The sequence below is a fragment of the Pongo pygmaeus genome, chromosome 7 (assembly GCF_028885625.2).
Source record: "Pongo pygmaeus isolate AG05252 chromosome 7, NHGRI_mPonPyg2-v2.0_pri, whole genome shotgun sequence".
Taxonomy (NCBI): Eukaryota; Metazoa; Chordata; class Mammalia; order Primates; family Hominidae; genus Pongo; species Pongo pygmaeus.
Genome location: NC_072380.2, coordinates 1,675,778 through 1,695,126, shown reverse-complemented (window position 1 = coordinate 1,695,126; position 19,349 = coordinate 1,675,778). Strand labels below are relative to the sequence as shown.

The following is a 19,349-nucleotide window of genomic DNA, read 5'->3' as shown; positions in this document are numbered from 1 at the left end:
CTGCATGCCTCATTCAGCCTCAGTCAGCCAGGACTTACCCAGGGCGAGCTTGGCCATCTGTAAGCTGTTGACCCAGGACTCCTTGATGGCAGGGGTGAACGTATTGAACACAGCTGTAAAGAACGTCGGTCGCCCAGATCTGCCAGAAACAACAGACAAGCATTCATTTTATAAAACGTGCTCCATCCTGTGAGGCTAAATTACACATTTTGCCTGTCTGATAGAATCAGCAAACCAAAAAACATACATGTCATGACAAAGAGCCATTTTTTCCCCAGCATTGGCCAAGAAGGTTTCGTTTTAAAGCTACTACTAACTTGTCCTGCTTCCCAGGAAGCTGTAACTGAATTCTGCAGCAGTCCGCAGCTCTGATTTCATCTTCTTTCTTCAAAATAAGCCTTTGTAAACCTGATGTCCAGTCATGGGCTACTGACTGGTTTAAGTTCTACAAAGGAAATAAATACGCATATTTCAAAAGTGTTTAAAAAGTAGGGCCATCCCAAGGAAGATAAAAAAACAAAAATTTTAATATGAGAAATTCAGACCAAACGAAACTATTGGATTATGAAAAAGAAAGCTTTGGGAGTCAGATCACACTAGAGGGGGAGCTGAGACATTTCTAAGATAGAACTGATATTCAAGCCTATTTGCAAAATGAAGAAAAGTTACCATTAAATAGTCTCACCTTATCTAACATAAGAGAAAATGTACATTCAGATTAATTTTTAAAGTCAAAATGAATTTTCACTTCTGGTAGACCCTGGAGATATAATCACATACTTACAATGACTTATAAGTAAAGGCAGAATCTTAAATCCAATTGCTTCAATTGTTACCTGATAGTTTCCTTTAAGGTTTCCTATCAGCTGAGTGATTTGGCCAATTACATTTAAGTCATGCAACAAGTTTTGTAAATCTTGATAGAGTTGTCCTGGCCCCATGTAAACTTTGTCTACAAAATAAGCAAAAAGAAAAAAAAAAAGAATACAAAGGTAAAGCCATATTTACTCCAATACTTGAGGGAAGAAAACACTACTAGTTAAATAATTTTTAGGTTGAGGGGTGAATCTAGAACTTTTAAAAAGTGGACATTTTCAAGCATTTAGTGGTTTTTCCTTTTCTAACATTTATTTAGAAATAATTTTAGATGGAAAAGTTGCAAAGAGCTGCCTCCTGAATGCCCAGGCCTGGCTTCCCCAGAGGATAACATCTGACGCAAGCGTAGCATGACCGTCAAATCCAGGACACCACATTGACACGTCACTCCTGACTGATCTACAGACCGTCTTCAAACCTCACCGCTTTCACATGAATGTCACTTGCTAGTCCCAGATCCAGCCCAGGGACTCGCACTGCGTTCAGTGGTCACGCCCATGAAATCTCCTCCAGTCTGGGGAGTTTCTCCATCTTCCTCTTACGTGATCCTGACGTTTTTGGAGGGTGCTGGTGAGTTACAGAATGTCTCGCAATTTGAGTTTGATTCATGTTTTGTCCCTTTTGTATTTTTTAAACACTGTTGACATAACAGCTACTAGAGGCACTTAGAAATGACATTTAATCTGAACCACATTTCCAATAACTGGGGTCATCTACCATCAAAATGAGTTCCCCAATGATCTTTCCTAAAGTTTTTTTTTTTTTTTTTAAGGGAATAGAAATGGTTTGTCTTCGATGACTTGGGTTAGAGGAATGACGCGTGTCCCGGGGTCTGTTTGCCCAAGTGAGAATTGCTCTACCCCTCACAGAGGGCTTCCTGTGTACTACAGGAAGTAATGTTCAAATACTTCCTCACTAAGTCCCACGACGGGCCCACAGGCACAGAGGACAGATTCCCCCATCTCCCCATCTGACTGATGACAGATGAGAAGGATTTGATCTCAGAATTAGCCTGAGTGTCTGTACTTTAAGCAATATGCAGTAATACACACCTTCTTTTCCACTTTTCATAGAAATAAATTGTCTAAGGTCAAACAACCAGTAAGAGAAGGAGCCAAAATTCAAACCCAAGGAGAAGAAATTCATTTAAGTTGAGTAAAGTGCCTTGTGTTTGAGCAGGACAGGCTTCCCGGCCACGGGTCTGTAGAATCGCAAGGACCTGAGCTTACAGGGCCCAGAACTTGGTCTCAGGCTCTGATGTGGACATCCTGAAATTCTTTTTCTTCCTTTTTTCTTTTTTTTTTGAGACGAAGTCTCGCTCTTGTCCCCCAGGCTGCAGTGCGATGGCACGATCTCAGCTCACTGCAACCTCTGCCTCCCAGGTTCAAGCGATTATCCTGCCTCAGCCTCCTGCGTAGCTGGGACTACAGGTACCTGCCACCATGCCCAGCTAATTTTTGTATTTTTAGTAGAGGTTTAGTAGAGGTTTCACCATGTTGGCAAGGCTGGTCTCGAACTCCTGACCTCAGGTGATCCACCCGCCTCGGTCTCCCAAGTGCTGGGATTATAGGCGTGAGCCACTGTGCCCGGCCTGGACATCCTGAAATTCTTAATAATTTTGAGGAAAGGACTCTGCATTTTCCTTCTATGCTATGTCCCACAAATTATGCAGCTTGTTCTTTAGTGTATATAACACATATAATACATATATATGTCAAAACTGAAAGAACTTACATATTTCCAATAAAAAGATTTCAGATATAGGTATCTAAAAATATTTACTATATAACTGAGGAGTAGCATAACCATTTATAATTTTGCAGGCACTTTATGTTGAAGACATGATTACGTGGTATTTATGCACATGGTAGGCCTGATTTGTATCAACTACCTAGACAAATTCAATTACTAACTGCATTTGAAGTATCATGAAGTTTCGTAAAAAAGGGAGCAGCCAGGCACAGTGGCTCGCTCCTGTAATCCCAGTGCTTTGGGAGACCAAGGCAGGAGGATCACCTGAGGTCGAGAGTTCGAGGCCAGCCTGATCAACATGGAGAAACCCTGTCTCTACTAAAAATACAAAATTAGCTGGACATGATGGCGCATGCTGTAATCCCACCTACTCGGGAGGCTGAGGCAGGAGAATTGCTTGAAGCTGGAAGGCGGAGGTTGTGGTGAGCCAAGATCATGCCATTGCACTCCAGCCTGGGCAACAAGAGCTAAACTCCATAAAAAAAAAAAAAAAAAAAAAGAGCAAAGTGATCCAGTAGTTACACATAGCAACTTTATTTATCCTTACAGAATGCTTATAATTTAAAATGTTTCATAACACACATATTTGCTTTCATTCGTGAACTTTGATGATAAACTCTATAAACACAACCTTGCAGTACAAGTATAGGCTGGGTGTGGTTACTCATGCCTATAATCTCAGCACTTTGGGAGGCCAAGGTGAGAGGACTGCTAAAGGCCAAGAATTCAAGACCAGCCTGGGCAATATAGTTTAAAAAATCAAAAACATAGAGTTTAAAAAAAAAATTAGCCAGGCATTGTGGTGCGTGCCTGTAGTCCCAAATACTTGGGAGGCTGAGGTAGGAAGATCGCTCGAGCCAAGGAAGTCAAGACTGCAGTGAGCTATAATTGTGCCACTGCACTCCAGCCTGGGCATCCAAACAAGGCCTTGTATCAAAATTAATAAATAAATGAGTAAATAAAATTATAAGTGCAATATTAACTTTATTAATTAGTTGACTTCTTTTAAAATATGATCTTCACAATTATCATCCAATCAAATTGACCCTCCTATTTTTGGTGTGCAGCTCTATATATTTTCACGCACGTATAGATGCATATAAATATCTCCGCAGTAAGCCTGAGGGAGAACTCCAGGGCACACAGAACAGCTCCATCACCCACAGAACAGCTCCATCACCCATAGAACAGCTCCATCATCCACAGAACAGCTCCATCACTGACAGAACAGCTCATCACCCACAGAACAGCTCCATCACCCACAGAACAGCTCCATCACCCATAGAACAGCTCCATCATCCACAGAACACCTCCATCACTGACAGCACAGCTCATCACCCACAGAACAGCTCCATCACTCGACAGAACAGCTCCATCACCCACAGAACAGCTCCATCACTGACAGAACAGCTCCATCACCCACAAAACAGCTCATCACCCATAGAACAGCTCCATCACTGACAGAACAGCTCATCACCCATAGAACAGCTCCATCACTTGACAGAACAGTTTATCACCCACAGAACAGCTCCATCACCCACAACAGCTCCATCACCCACAAAACAGCTCATGACCCACAGAACAGCTCCATCACTCGACAGAACAGTTTATCACCCACAGAACAGCTCCATCACTGACAGAACAGCTCCATCACCCACAAAACAGCTCATCACCCACAGAACAGCTCCATCACTGACAGAAGAGCTCATCACCGACAGAACAGCTCATCCCCCATAGAACAGCTCCATCACTTGACAGAAGTTTATCACCCACAGAACAGCTCCATCACCCACAGAACAGCTCCATCATCCACAGAACAGCTCCATCACTGACAGAACAGCTCCATCACCCACAACAGCTCCATCACCCACAAAACAGCTCATGACCCACAGAACAGCTCCATCACTGGACAGAACAGTTTATCACCCACAGAACAGCTCCATCACTGACAGAACAGCTCCATCACCCACAAAACAGCTCATCACCCACAGAACAGCTCCATCACTCGACAGAACAGTTTATCACCCACAGAACAGCTCCATCACCCACAGAACAGCTCATCACCCATAGAACAGCTCCATCACTCGACAGAACAGTTTATCACCCACAGAATAGCTCCATCACCCACAGAACAGCTCCATCACTCGACAGAACAGCTCCATCACCCACGGAACAGCTCCATCACCCATGGAACAGCTCCATCATCCACGGAACAGTTCCATCACCCAGAGAACAGCTCCATCACCCACGGAACAGCTCCATCACCTACGGAACAGCTCCATCACCCAGAGAACAGCTCCATCACCCACGAACAGCTCCATCACCCACGGAAGAGCTCCATCACCCACGGAAGAGCTCCATCACCCAAGGAACAGCTCCATCACCCCCCAGAACAGCTCTATCACTCTACGGAACAGCTCCATCACCCACAGAACAGCTCCACATCCACAGAACACCTCCATCACCCACAGAACAGCTCCATCACCCACAGAACAACTCCATCACCCACAGAACAGCTCCATCACCCACGGAACATCTCTATCACTCATAGAACAACTCCATCACTCACAGAACAGCTCCGTCACTTTACAGAATAGCTCCATCACCCACAAAGCAGCTCCATCATCCACATAACAGCTCTATCACCCACAGAACAGCTCCATCACCCACAGAGGCAGCTCTATCACCCACAGAACATGTGGGATAGGTCACAGGGATTCACAGGTGCACAGATTTCAGTTCACTGGGAGGAATAGGTTCAAGACGTCTAATGTAGTTAATAAGGTATTGTATACTTGAAGATCACTAAGAGTAGACTTTAAGGTTCTCACCATGAACAAATGGCAAGTGTGTGAAGTAAGGCATAAGCTAGTTAACTTGATTTAGCCATCCGACAATGTATACATATTTCAAAACATCATGTTTTAAACCATACATGTATATGATTATTTGTCAACTAAAAACATAAACATTTTTAAAATAACACACACACACACACACTGCCACCAATGTGAACCTATCATGGGAAGGGAGAATACTCTTTCCCTAGTGTATTAAAGAACCTTCTGTACTGAGATGAGGAGGAGTTCCTCGACCTTACGGAGCATGGAAATGTGCTGATGTTTTATGTCTGCCGGATCATCAGACAGTTCATAACAGGGCACTGTCAGGGCACAGATGACACCACAGAGCAACCTGAGCCTTCCTCATGAATGGGGACAATGTGCGCTGCCAAAGAAAGCGTCTGCACTCACATCCCAAGAATTACAAGAAACCACACAGTGCGGCCAGTGCTTTTCAAATGTGATTCTCAGTTTCAGAAGTAATTGTTTCATGTTGATTTTCTGGCCAAAATTGATTAAAGAAACCCCTGCAGTTCAGGCGCGGTGGCTCACGCCTGTAATCCCAGCACTTTGGGAGGACAAGGTAGGCAGATCACCTGAGGTCAAGAGTTCGAGACCAGCCTGGCCAACATGGTGAAACCTCATCCCTACAAAAAATACAAAAAAAAAAAAAAAAAAAAAAAAAAAATTAGCCAGGCGTGGTGGTACACACTCTGAGTAGTTCCAGCTACTCACAGAGGCTGAGGCAGGAGAATCACCTGAACCCAGGAGGTGGAGGTTGCAGTGAGCCAAGATCACGCCATTGCACTCCAGCCTGGGCAACAGAGGGAGACTCCATCTCAAAAAAAAGAAAAGAAAAGAAAAGAAAAAGAAAGAAACCCCCTCAAATCAGAATTTTTCTGAGAGTTGACTTCCAGCCCTCTAGCTGACAGTTTCTGGAGTTTCCAGTTCTGTGAGCGAAGCTCTTCGTCGCTGCAGTGACACACAATTGCTGCACTTCCGCAAAAGCACTTCCCGAGTCTTTCTCACGGACACTTCTCGTTTCCATGGAAATCCCTGCAATCTGTTTGAAAATTCAGGGTCTGTCAGTGAAACGGAATTTGTGTGGCAAACAAGGAACGGTTTGTGTGGCCAGATCAATAGCAAGGACGGCTGGAAAAGCCCCTGGGGGTGTGCTCGGTCCCTGAGAACCTCCACGCCTGGGCTCAAGGGCACCTCACAGCATCTTCAAGCCTCTCCATGGTGTGAGACTGAGACGTCAGAGCCGGAAGGCATCTCCAGGCACTGGGGAGGAGGTGAGACTAAGGAGGAATGGGCACTACCCCTACACGCCAATGGGCTGACTGTGGGCAGCCTCAGCCCCCACCAGTATCCTCTGCAGCCGCCCATCAACCTTCATGGGGTCTGAAGAACCCTACACCTCCTTAGCTCCTTAGCCCTGTAAAACTCCTATGTGCTTTTCTTTCTGGTGTTGTCCTCCTCAGAGCTGTGGCAGGGGTCTCTGCGGACCACACCCCCTAGTGCGGCACGTCACCTCTCCCTCTGCCTCCGGACTCCTGCGTTCCTGGGGGCCCTGCCCTCCCCAGGACCTTACCTGCCTCCTGCAGGGAGCTTCCCATGGTTCTCAATAGGCAAGGCTGGTGCTGCCAAAGGAAACGGACTTAACATGGAACCGCCCCTTTCCTCCTGGAACAAAGTTGACCAAAAGCCTAATTTCCCTTGCAGCTGGAAATAATGTTCCCATTTGTGATGTCTACAGAGTGTCTGTGCACAGTGTGGCTGTGACAGAGGAAGATCTGATCAGAACAGGGTGCTAAAGAGAGATGAAGAGTCGGCCGGGCATGGTGGCTCATGCCTATAATCCCAGCACTTTGGCAGGCCGAGGTGGGTGGATCACTTGAGGTCAGGAGTTTGAGACGAGCCTGGCCAACATGGTGAAACCCCGTCTCTACTAAAACTACAAACATTAGCCGGGCTTGGTGTTGCACGCCTGTAATTCCAGCTGCTCGGCAGGCTGAGGCAGGAGAATCGATTGAACCCAGGAGGCAAAGGCTGCAGTAAGCCGAGATGGCGACACTGCACTCCAGCCTGGGCAACAGAGTAAGACTCCATGTCAGAAAAAAAAAAAAAAAGGAGAGAGACAAGAGTCGCTGTAAGGCCCGTCCTGCAGGGCAGAGGCCGCGGGAATGGGGGAACTTTCCCAGTTGCAACCGCAAAACTCCCAACAGAGGGATCTTGTTCTCTCCGGCCACCCTTCCAGAACAAGCTCTCTAGAAGCAGCTCCTTACTTCAATGAGCAGAGCAGGATAAATGGTCCCCACACCTAAAACGCAGGGGGCAGGCTGGAGCCCCAGGTGTGTCAAAAGAGTGTCTAAGAACATGAGCCGAAGAAATTACCCCAAAAAAGGGAGCAAATTTGACAACTGAGAAATTAAAAGCTTTAGACTTCTATAAAAGTATAGACGTAAATAATATGTGAAGCCATGTAAAAATAGGCAATTATTTTCCATAAAGACTACATATACATTAAAAATGATAATATTCTAAAACCCCAATGATAAAGTAAACAATTCCCAGAAAAGATACAGATGGCTAATATATGTGGAGATGCTCATTCTCACTAGTAATCAAAGGAAAGCAAATTAAAACAGCCAAATTAAATCAGGTGAGATGGCGTGCACTTGTAGTCCCAGCTACTCAGGAGGCTGAGGCAGGAGGATCACTTGAGCCCAGTAGTTTGAGGTTGTAGTGAGCTACGACTGTGCCTCTAAATGGCCATTGCCCTCCAGCCTGGGCAAGAACCCTATCTCAAAAAAAAAGCCATTAAAAATTTTTAACTTAAATTAAGGCAAATTTACAAAACTGTTTTTCACAAATCAAATCACAAAAGTTTCATTGTGTAATCAAAGTCAGACATAGCCAGTAGAAATGGAAACTGGGGAAAACTTCCTGGAAAGCAACTTGCAAAAATGCATCAAGAGTCTAAAAGAGTATACAAATGTTCTACTCTTTGACCTGAAAATTCCACTTCTAAGGAAATTATCAGACTAATGTGTGAGGATGTCTCCATGTCACTGTTCGTAGTGGTCCAGTAACTGAAGAAGCTTGCAGTATGCAATAAACTCAGGTTCAATCACGAAGAAATGTCCTGCAGTCAGTTTAAATGACTTCGATTCAGAATTTTTAATGACTGAGAAAATGGTCATCCTATAATGTTAAATGAAAATTCCCTATACAGGATCACATAGAGCAACTGTGGTATATGGACAATGGTGTGAGAAAAAGGCTGGAGAGAAATCACTCACGTGTTAATACAGTCGCCAGATACAAGAATTACAGGTCATTCTTACCATCTTTAAACGTTTTAGTGTTTTCAACAGAGAACAAGAATTAATTCCAAGGAGAAAGAGGGTAATTTTTAAATAGCATCATGTATAAGTCCCTAGTCTGATAAGAGGCACAAATTGAATTTCTCTATAAGCAAGTAGTTTTCTAACATGGAAAGTATAGAAAAATCTTGGTTATGAACCAGTAGTGATCCCAGCTATACTCAGGCAAAATAAATCCTATGTGGTTCTGGACACGTTATGGCAGCTCCTCCCAATGCAAGGCCTAGGAGACTCCCAGGTGCAAAGCTGAAACCACAGCACTGAACAGAGAAGAACAATAAGAACCTTCCCCTGTGACTAAAATCCAGTATGGCTTTTAGAGTTTTAACAAAACCCAAGCATTTTATAATGTGAACATCACACTGTCACGAAGATACATGTCATGTCTCAAATTCCAGATCTTTAATCAAGAAGTAAAACCATCCCTATAGCTTCATGGGGTTTAAAAACCCAGAATATAATATTAATTTGCTCAACATCTAACTCATATGTGTCCATGTGTACTAGGACACATGTGTGTGATTCCCACAGAGACAGGACCCCGTCCACAGGCCCTCCTGCGTGCGCACCTTTCCATGGCTGGCCGTCTGCACTTAGGACACAGAGACAGGACCCCGTCCACAGGCCCTCCTGCGTGCACACCTTTCCGTGGCTGGCCGTCTGCACTTAGGACACAGAGACAGGACCCCGTCCACAGGCCCTCCTGCGTGCACACCTTTCCGTGGCTGGCCGTCTGCACTTAGGACACAGAGACAGGACCCCGTCCACAGGCCCTCCTGCGTGCGCAGCTTTCCGTGGCTGGACGTCTGCACTTAGGACACAGAGAGAGGACCCCGTCCACAGGCCCTCCTGCGTGCGCAGCTTTCCGTGGCTGGCCGTCTGCACTTAGGACACAGAGAGAGGACCCCGTCCACAGGCCCTCCTGCGTGCGCACCTTTCCGCGGCTGGCCGTCTGCACTTACGACACAGAGAGAGGACCCCGTCCACAGGCCCTCCTGTGTGCGCACCTTTCCATGGCTGGCCGTCTGCACTTAGGACAGAGATAGGACCCTGTCCACAGGCCCTCCTGCGTGCGCAGCTTTCCGTGGCTGGCCGTCTGCACTTAGGACACAGAGACAGGACCCCGTCCACAGGCCCTCCTGCGTGCGCACCTTTCCGCGGCTGGCCGTCTGCACTTACGACACAGAGATAGGACCCCGTCCACAGGCCCTCCTGTGTGCGCACCTTTCCATGGCTGGCCGTCTGCACTTAGGACAGAGATAGGACCCTGTCCACAGGCCCTCCTGCGTGCGCACCTTTCCGTGGCTGGCCATCTGCACTTAGGACACAGAGAGAGGACCCCGTCCACAGGCCCTCCTGCGTGCACACCTTTCCATGGCTGGCCGTCTGCACTTAGGACAGAGACAGGACCCTGTCCACAGGCCCTCCTGCGTGTGCACCTTTCCGTGGCTGACTGTCTGCACTTAGGGCACAGAGACAGGACCCCATCCACAGGCCCTCCTGCGTAAGCACCTTTCCGTGGCTGGCCGTCCGCACTTAGGGACACGTGCTGGCTGCACTTTCCTGACGGAGTCTTCTCCACGAGACTTATGGGAATGACTGGCATGTGACACACAGGCATGGCACTCATCTGGCCCATCCCCATGGCTGAGGAGCTATGATCACTTTCCTGAGAGGCTGGCTGTCAGGTCCTGGACAGGCCCGTGATCCTGAATAGAAGGTTTCTGGAACGTCAACTTGACTGACAGTCATAGCTCCAGGGATGCATTGGCGTCTAAGTTCACAGGTCAGCTATACAGGCCGTTAGGAATGAGTATTTTGGCATCAGCAGATCATGTAAACTAGTGTGCATGTTATATTTAGAAAATATGGGCATCCCTCTTTGCATGGAACCACTTCTCACCTGCCTCCTGTTGAGCTCCTAAAGACAGAGAGTTTGAAGAGTGTGTTACTGAATACCCAGTAAATTCACACCAGTGTTTGTCCCTGAGGTAACGGGGGATATAAACAGACACAGTGACGGAGAAGGCGGCAGCCATCTGCATGGAGAACAGAGCCACACATGTGGCATCACCACCACTGTGGGACTGTCCTAAAAGCATGTGTGATGCTGGAAGACCCTTTCCCACTTTCTGTCCATCTGCCATGCTGCCCCTGTTTCCTCCCCCAGACAGAGGCTGGGCCTGGGGATGGGCTTGGAACAGCCATTCTAACAGGGACCCAAGTCCCAGGCTGGCTCTGGGCTTCCTTAATGGGCTCTCATTTTGTGAAAGTATGAAATACTCTTTAAATGTAGAAAAGTAGAGAGAATAACTCATGGACACATTTTTACCCACTGCCCAGAATCTGTGATGTGACTGTTTTGCTCCATTCAATTCAGATGCCATTTTCATCAAAAATCCCTGAAAAGCTATGGCACGCCTACCCTGTTTTCACTCTGCCTTCCATCCGGAGTCGGCGCCCATCCTCCCTGAGAGCTCTTTGTGGTTTTAATCCCTATGTATGTTTGAAGGCCTTTCTCAGCATACAGATGTTGTCTGTAGGAAGGGAGGCCGTTCATCTGCGTTGAACACACTGCATGAGCATGCAGGGGCACAGGACACAGACAGTGGTGGCAGGAGGTCAGCGGCTCCACAATAACGAGCAGCTGCATCCGCTCCCCCAGTGAGGGACTCATCTGTTGGTGTCACATTCCACAGGCACACCGACCTCTGTGTTGCATTGCAGGAAAGCTACTGAAGACTGTTTCCGGACTGTCCACGGTATTCAGTGTGGAAAGCCAACCTCCCTGCTACCTTTGGCCAAGTGGTGTGTTTGCTCTCAGTACTCATTCAAGGGTTATAATGACACTTCTGAGTCCTGGGAAAGACCTGCAAATCCACACGCCATACAGGAAAAACAGTGCCGAGTCCTGGCCTCATCTCCCACACGCACACACGTGCTGTTTTATGTACAACGTTCAGATGACGCAGAAGCGGCCCTTCCCACAGCAATGGAGCACAGAGGCATTTTGTTCTGTTTCCTGCATTTCGACTGCTGTGTATTTCAAAACACGACAGCTTTGCCATGGTGGGCTTCCGCTGCACCTGTCCTCTCATCTTCAAAATGAAGTTCACTCTTACAGGTGTAAGGAGCAAGAACGGTGACCCTTCCTGCCCAGAAGTACCTGACTCTGGAAAGGACATGTTGGAGACCAGGCACTGTCCCTGCCCACAGGCGAGGCCATGCAGTGCGTCGGGCAGGGGCCAGGGAGAGAAATCGGGGCTAACCCGTCACTCCTGGGGTCCCACACCGGTCACTGTGTTCAGAACCCTCGGGGCTGTGGCTGGACGTGCCGCTCAGACCTCTCCCTGACTCCACGGAACAGCCACTTGGTCACACATGCCTGGAGGATGCAGCTCAGGGGAGCCTCATGAGGAACCGTTTCACGTCTTAAAAATACAGCTCCGCTTCTCTTGCTGCCTTCTACTTCAGGAGGATCAGTCAGGTGTATATTCAGCTGTTCAAGCTTCCTTCGGCCAGGCTCACTTCTATTTAAAGACTGTAAGTCATGCCTGCCTTCCTCCCTCCTTGTTGCTGGTTCTTTGCTAGTAGTGTTTTGCTGTTTTTTAAAACTATGTGAATTTTGTAGGGGAGGTACTATGTTTTCTGGGAGCTCCCTCAACACTGACCTCACCCACGACCCTTCCCGCGTTTGCCTGGAAGTTCCCCTCTCTATGCTCAGCAGGGACCCTGAGCTTTCAGGAGCTGTCTCCTACCCTCATCACAGTACAAGCTTGCTGGCAGCTCCTCCAGCTACCTGTTCATAACTGTGTCTTGTTACAAATCCTCCTGTACCAACCGCCATATCCAGCCCAACAGTACAGAAGCACTCCTGGCACTCAGGACACGCTTCCGGGACAGAAAGCGGAATGGGCCAGAGCAGGGCGGTCTGAGTGGACTTTACCTCTTGCTGCAAAGTTCTGAGAACACAGAGGGAGGCAGCGGCCTTCTGGAAGCTGCGGCGCCCCTTCTAGGCAAGCTGCCAGTGCAGGGACGGGACGCTGGTATTGGACCAGGTAGATGCTGGTCCAATAACAACCAAAGCCAGAAGGATCAGAGGCCAATCCTGTTCCGTTAAAAGCTGACCTTACAGCAAAGAACAGAGATGCTTTTTACCTTCATTCATTTTTAAGGATTAAATAACTAACTACAAAGTAATGTGACTGATTTTTACAAAAGTAAATGATGAATATTTGCACATCTGAAGGAGTGTTTCCTTTAAAGTAGATTCAAGTTGTACTCACATTTCTCTAAACATTTTAAGAACTTCACCTATACACTGACTTGAGACCAGTTGAATAAAAGTACGCGCACACACACACACACACACACACGAAAAACTTCTCCCTGGGAAGGATGGGCGGTAACAGCTCTCCAGTGGCCATTCTTCTGAAACACCCTTGAAGGCCAGAGCCCGGCTAGAGCAACTGATCTCACCTCTCCTCCCGTTCTAAAGGCTCCCAACAGTGGGACTATGCGACACCTCCCCACCCACCCCCACAACTCCTACTTAGCACAAGACCTCGAGAACTAGGAGCGCTTGACAGTCCGTTCGTTGAAAATGAATTGAGGTTATAAAGATCCTGCATGAAGAAACCCCCCCTCCCACAGAATGGCAACAGCGAACATTACTTTCTCATAAATCCACCTACCAGACAGGATGGAGCGCAAAGTGAGAAGGAACAGCGGCCGGGTGGAGTGCACCAACAAAGATGCTGCACCAGGCCAGAGCAACCGACGGCTCACGCTCGATCTTCCTCCTCCCCGCCACCAGTCCCAATCGGGGAGGCTGGCAAAACCTTTAAAATCACCCCAGAAAACTACACAATATTTTTCAAAATAGCATCAGGGAGTTTGGGAGCTTAAACCAATCCATGGACCAGGGGACCCATGGTCACCAGCTTGCAGCCTCTGCAAGAGAGGAAAGTGTCACATCATAACTCCGGGTGTCGAACACCACAGAGCAAACCCGCGATCCACATGGCGCTTTTGCAGGGACAGGGAGCTCCCTGCTGAGTCTAACACCGCAGAGCAAACTCACAATCCACACAGCGCTTTTGCGGGGACGGCGAGCTCTCTGCTAAGTGGAACACTGCACAGCAAAGCACAATACACATGGCGCCTTTGCAGGGACGGGAGCTGTCTGCTGAGTTGAACACTGCAGAGCAAACCCACAATCCACACGGTGCTTTTGCAGGGATGGGGAGCTCCCTACTGAGTCTAACACCGCACGGCAAACACTCAACCCACATGATCCACACAGCACTTTTGCAGGAACGGCGAGCTCCCTACTGAGTCTAACACCACACAGCAAATGCACAATCCACACAGCACTTTTGCAGGGACGGCGAGCTTCCTACTGAGTCTAACACCACACAGCAAATGCACAATCCACACAGCGCCTTTGCAGGGACGGCAAGGTTCCTGCTGAGTCTAATACCGCAGGGCAAACGCACAATCCACATGGTGCTTTTGCGGGGACAGCGAGCTTCCTGCTGAGTCTAACACCACACGGCAAACACACAATCCACACGGCGCTTTTGCAGGGACAGGGGGCTCCCTGCTGCAGCTACTCACTGGTCTCGGGTGGTTACCATGCTGCCCACTCTGCAAGCAGAGGTTGTTGGGCAGTGCTGCCTACACTCTGTCAATATCAAGTAACACACCAACGTTTCCAACACTGAATTTTAGAACAGTCATTCAAGCAGCAGAAGTCCTATGACCATCAACTGAGAACGAGAATTTCTGACTTAGCTTCTCGATATAATTTAGAAGTGACAAACGCAAGAGAACCGGAAGAAACAGAAACACTGAGAGTGAATTGAAGCCATTCTATGAAAACTCTGAGGGAGGCATTAGAGGCAGCCCCATGGAGATGTGGTTCATGGATGTACCTGGGTTTTGTCAGCATAAACGGTAAGGAGCGAGCTGAGATGAGCAGAGTGAAGGGACGTCATTCACCGGCTGCAGTGTGGCACTCATGGGATCAACATGATGGATTTGATACAACATAGACTCACTCACGATCAATGCTAACAAGAGACTGTCTGTCTACCCTGGACGAATCCAGACGTGTCGGGATAGAACCCCTGCCAGTCCCAGCAGAAAGCACAGTGCCCACTTATACCTTCTCCATAAATGCAAGACAGCACCATGCTCTTACCTGACGCCGGAAAAAAGCCCCAGAGAATTCTGACTTGAGTTCTATCTTCAGACACATACAGAATTAGCACATTTTAAATAATTTGTTTTAAAAGTTTTTTTTTTTTTAATCTAGAAGAACAAAACACTATTGATGGCAAAACAAGTTTATCATTTAAGCTCTCTGTTTAAGGCATCGGGCAAAAAGATGTCCCATGGAAAACTGGTTTCACTGAGGTTAACTAGGTGCTTTTCCATAGAGACGTGATAAAAAAAAATCAATGCAAGTATGCAAAACACAATCATATATGTTTTCAAGTGTGTTCCAAAGTCCCCTTAACTGGAGATGTAACACCAAAGATCTCCTTGAATTCAGAATAAAGAAAAAGATTTACTCTCCAATGTGGCATATTTTAATAGACAATGAGAACTTGTCCATACTCATTGTTTCTCCTCTTGCTGTGGCTGATGGGAAGCTCATAGTTAAATCCAGGGTACAAATGCAATGATAAACTCACTCCAGGTTATTTCCTCCATATAGTATTTTAAAAATGGATTGAATCACCCTGCTTTATGCTTTTTTCACATTGCTAACTGATTCTAAGTTAGCTCAGCATAAATCATAAATAAAAAGATGAATAAGAAAATATAATATTGCATGGAATACATACTATTTTATGGATCAAAGTCACCTTTAGCTATTTAAATACAATAAGGCCATCTTAATTATGAATAAATTCTAAGATTGCTAGTATTATAAAATACATAAAGGTATTTTTGTTCACAAAACCACAACATAAATTTGATTGCCAATCAATGTTTCCAAATAATTTAAAAGGATTTTTAAAAACCTTTAACAAGGCATCCAATTTGCTCTTGAATAAAATGTTAATGAATCATGTCAATTTGGAAATCATTTCTCTGTCCCCACGTCCCCTCTCCCCCTGCTCCTCCCTCTCGCTCTCCATACCACCCCCCGGAACAGCTCTTTTGGGAAATCTGGGTTTTGGTACTTCAGTTATTTGTGGAGAGGGTTTGATACAGACGCATACCACTTTAAATAGAAGGAGGATTTAAGAGTCAGAAATTTAAGAGATTATAAATTGTAATAATATGCTTGACGAATTAGCCTACTAGGCAGATTACCAAACGGAATAACTATTAACATCAGGGGAATGAGAAAAATAAAAGCGATCCCAAAGCGAATTAGACCTAATACTCCTTACATCATGTTCTGCAAATCCAGGTGAACATGGAAATTCAACCAGAAAAGGTTAAAAGTTCTCAAGTGGTTTCCTTGCTTCTGAACATGTCAGAAACAAAATAATCTGAAAAATTCATGCGCATTTAACCTATGAAAGGTTAACTGAAAGTTCCCATGCATCGTGTTTTTTAAATTGTTCTACAATTCAGGGGTAGAGCCCAAAAAGTGAATAAAACTTAGCCAGTCGTTCTTTGGATTTTTTTAATAATGAAGAGAAGGTAATGATTTTTACACTAAGATTAAAATCTGCGGTCTGAACAATGTTAGGTAATAATAATCATAAATTGTGTGCAATGCTAAGACATTTCCAAAGCATTCTGACACCTCTCATTTCACCTTGGGAAGTTCGTGGACGAGCACTGCCTCCATGGGGAAACTGAGTAAAGACATCACAATGCTGCCCGGCAGTGCGAGCAGGTGAGCAAAGAGCCGAGCTGGAACCACCACCGCCCCAAGCTCCACGACTTCCTGCAGGCCAGCTCCACACACTCAAGAGACCAGCACTGAAGTCTTGATCTGGTTAACTGGAAACGCAAAACTGAGCTCACTGGACCGGGAAGATGGTATCCACTTCTGACTGGCCAGGTGCACGGCCCGAACCTGAAGGAGCCCCAGCAGCACGTGGGACGAGTCAGAGATGAGCAGCTGACTTGGCCATGTTAGTCAGACAGCATACAGATTCTAGAGACTGGATCACCTCTGCAGACTTGCCATGTTAAACCCTGAGCCTGCTGATGTCGGAGCTTACACCGGCCCCGCGGCTAGCACGAACGTGAGAGAAAGCGTCGGATTTACCGTGTTAAACCCTGAGCCTGCTGATGTCGGAGCTTACGCTGGCCCCATGGCACGAACATGAGAGAAAGCGTCACTTACTTGGTTTCGCGTTAGCAACCACGGCCAGGCTCTCCGGCGGGTGAACGGCAAGGTGCCTGCTGTGCTCGCCCGTGCCTGGGCTGCTGCCATACTCGATGGCGTCCACGTGTCCCAGTGGAACGCTCCACTTTAGCAAGTACCTCTGGCTGCTCATCACTCGGCTGTCATGAGAGGGGCTGAAAAGACCAAAAGATCCTTGTTTTACGAATAATTACATGAACACGTTATGGTAATGTTCGTCCCTCAGATATTCAAGTGAGAAACTTTCTATTGCTGAATTGTAACTCTTCAGACTTTCTCACAATAGTAATTGTGCTTCTGACTTTCTTACAGAGTCCCCACTCGCTGCCATAAAGAGGCCTCGAAGTGGATGAGAGAGAGTGCAGGGAAGAGCCGCACAGGGACGGATCTTCCGGAAGCTCCGAGGTTTTCCGTAAAGGCTTAAAAGGAAGCAGCTCGGTGCTCACTGATGACTCTTGAGCAAAGGTGCTCGATTACCAGGAAAAGTCTCCTATGTGGATAGAGAGATTCTCTGGCCGCTTCATAAGAGTTAACTCTCAAATTCCTTCTTTACTCTTTTATGGGTATACTGTAACCACTTCAATAGAATTAAATCATACCATTATACTCCATGACTAAAATATTTATCAAGTGTACAGAAATTGAACAGAAAAAAAACTATGACTTATACAGATTATTTTCTTCTTTTATCATAAATAGAACATATACCTGAAGAAACACAAAACACATATGTACAGTCTAGTGGAAACGGCCTGCGTCAACATCTGTGTAGCTGCCACCAAGGCCAAGGTTGTGACATCGCCAGCATCCCCACAGCCCCAGGAAATCCCACCCTCCAGAATCAACCATTATGCTCACTTAGTGATGATCGTATTTTGCTTTTCTTCAAGATATTGCTGTTAAAAATCAAAGTGTGGGCTGGGCGCGGTGGCTCACGCCTATAATCCCAGCACTTTGGGAGGCCAAGGCGCGCAGATCACAAGGTCAGGAGATTGAGACCATCCTGGCTAACACGGTGAAACCCCATCTCTACTAAAAATATATAAAAAATTAGCTGGGTGTGGTGGCGGGTGCCTGTAGTCCCAGCTACTAGGGAGGCTGACCGCAGGAGAATGGCGTGAACCCGGGAGGCAGAGCTTGCAGTGAGCTGAGATCGAGCCACAGCACTCCAGCCTGGGTGACAGAGCAAGACTCTGTCTCAAAACAAAAAAAAAAACCAAAAAAAAAAAAACCAACAAACTGTGGGTAGGAATAACCAAAATGCTGGGTGCTATGCATTGGACTGAGCACCTGACTGGCTGGGAGCCCGTCTGCACCCAAGCTCTCCAGTTCCCTCTTACACCAGAGCACTCTGCCCTCCATGACGACATCCAGTCCATACAGAAAGGGAAAGGAGGAAGAACAATTCAGACACAGTAAGAGGAAAGATGGGTTGTGTTCCGTGAATTAGACTGTGCCTCCAATTTAGAAAAACAGAAATGCCCATGAGTTCTTACCAAAATTCCGATTCCTCCTCTTTGAATGTAAAAATCTCCATCCCTACAGAGGAGGTTTAGAATCTTAATGTTCACAGGGCTGACCAAAGGGTACTTGGGAGCTATTTGAACCAAAATGCATTCTCATCTCATCACCTTCGGGCAGTGTCGCTGAAAATCTCACACTGACAACATGTCCATGGGAAATGAATTGCGACTCACCACTGCACTTCGCAAAAAAAGAAATTCAAGCCCTGGCATCATGGGAAAGGCAGGGGCATTATTTTAAGGAATCGTCTAGCAGTAAGCACAGCTGAGTTACTTCTAAAGTATCCATTTTAATTCATCTTTAAAGTACACCACGTCTGTCAGCGTGAGAATTTTAAACCTACTTAAAACTGCCCAAGAGCCAAGTGTGTCCTGGCGCTCCCCAACAGCAGCCTGGGGGGTTCTGGCGCAGCGGTCAGCGTCAGACAAACATCAATTATGAATGCGGAAAAGACTCAACAAGGACCATTATATTTGCTTAGGACTTTACTGTTTACAAGGTCATTTCACTTCTATGATCTTGTCTCCCAGGGCAGGTGGGACAAGCATTAATGTCCCCAACTTGACACATTGTGTGGGCCAACTTGCAGGTGAGGAGCTGGGTGGATTCAGCCACACTGGGGCC

The 19,349-nt window shown here is 46.7% G+C and overlaps 1 protein-coding gene across 3 annotated transcripts in view; it reads right to left on the bottom strand.

Moving 5' to 3' along the window:
• Positions 1 to 19,349, bottom strand: part of ARHGEF10 (Rho guanine nucleotide exchange factor 10) — a 143,068-nt gene that overhangs the window by 35,624 nt on the left and 88,095 nt on the right. For all 3 annotated transcript variants that reach the window (XM_054497978.2, XM_054497977.2, XM_063668496.1), the window contains 4 exons: positions 17,181 to 17,356; positions 837 to 952; positions 318 to 445; positions 39 to 139 (listed from right to left, as the gene is read on the bottom strand). In XM_054497978.2, coding sequence (XP_054353953.1) covers positions 39 to 139; positions 318 to 445; positions 837 to 952; positions 17,181 to 17,356 — 521 coding nt within the window. The remainder of the gene's footprint in view (positions 1 to 38; positions 140 to 317; positions 446 to 836; positions 953 to 17,180; positions 17,357 to 19,349) is intronic.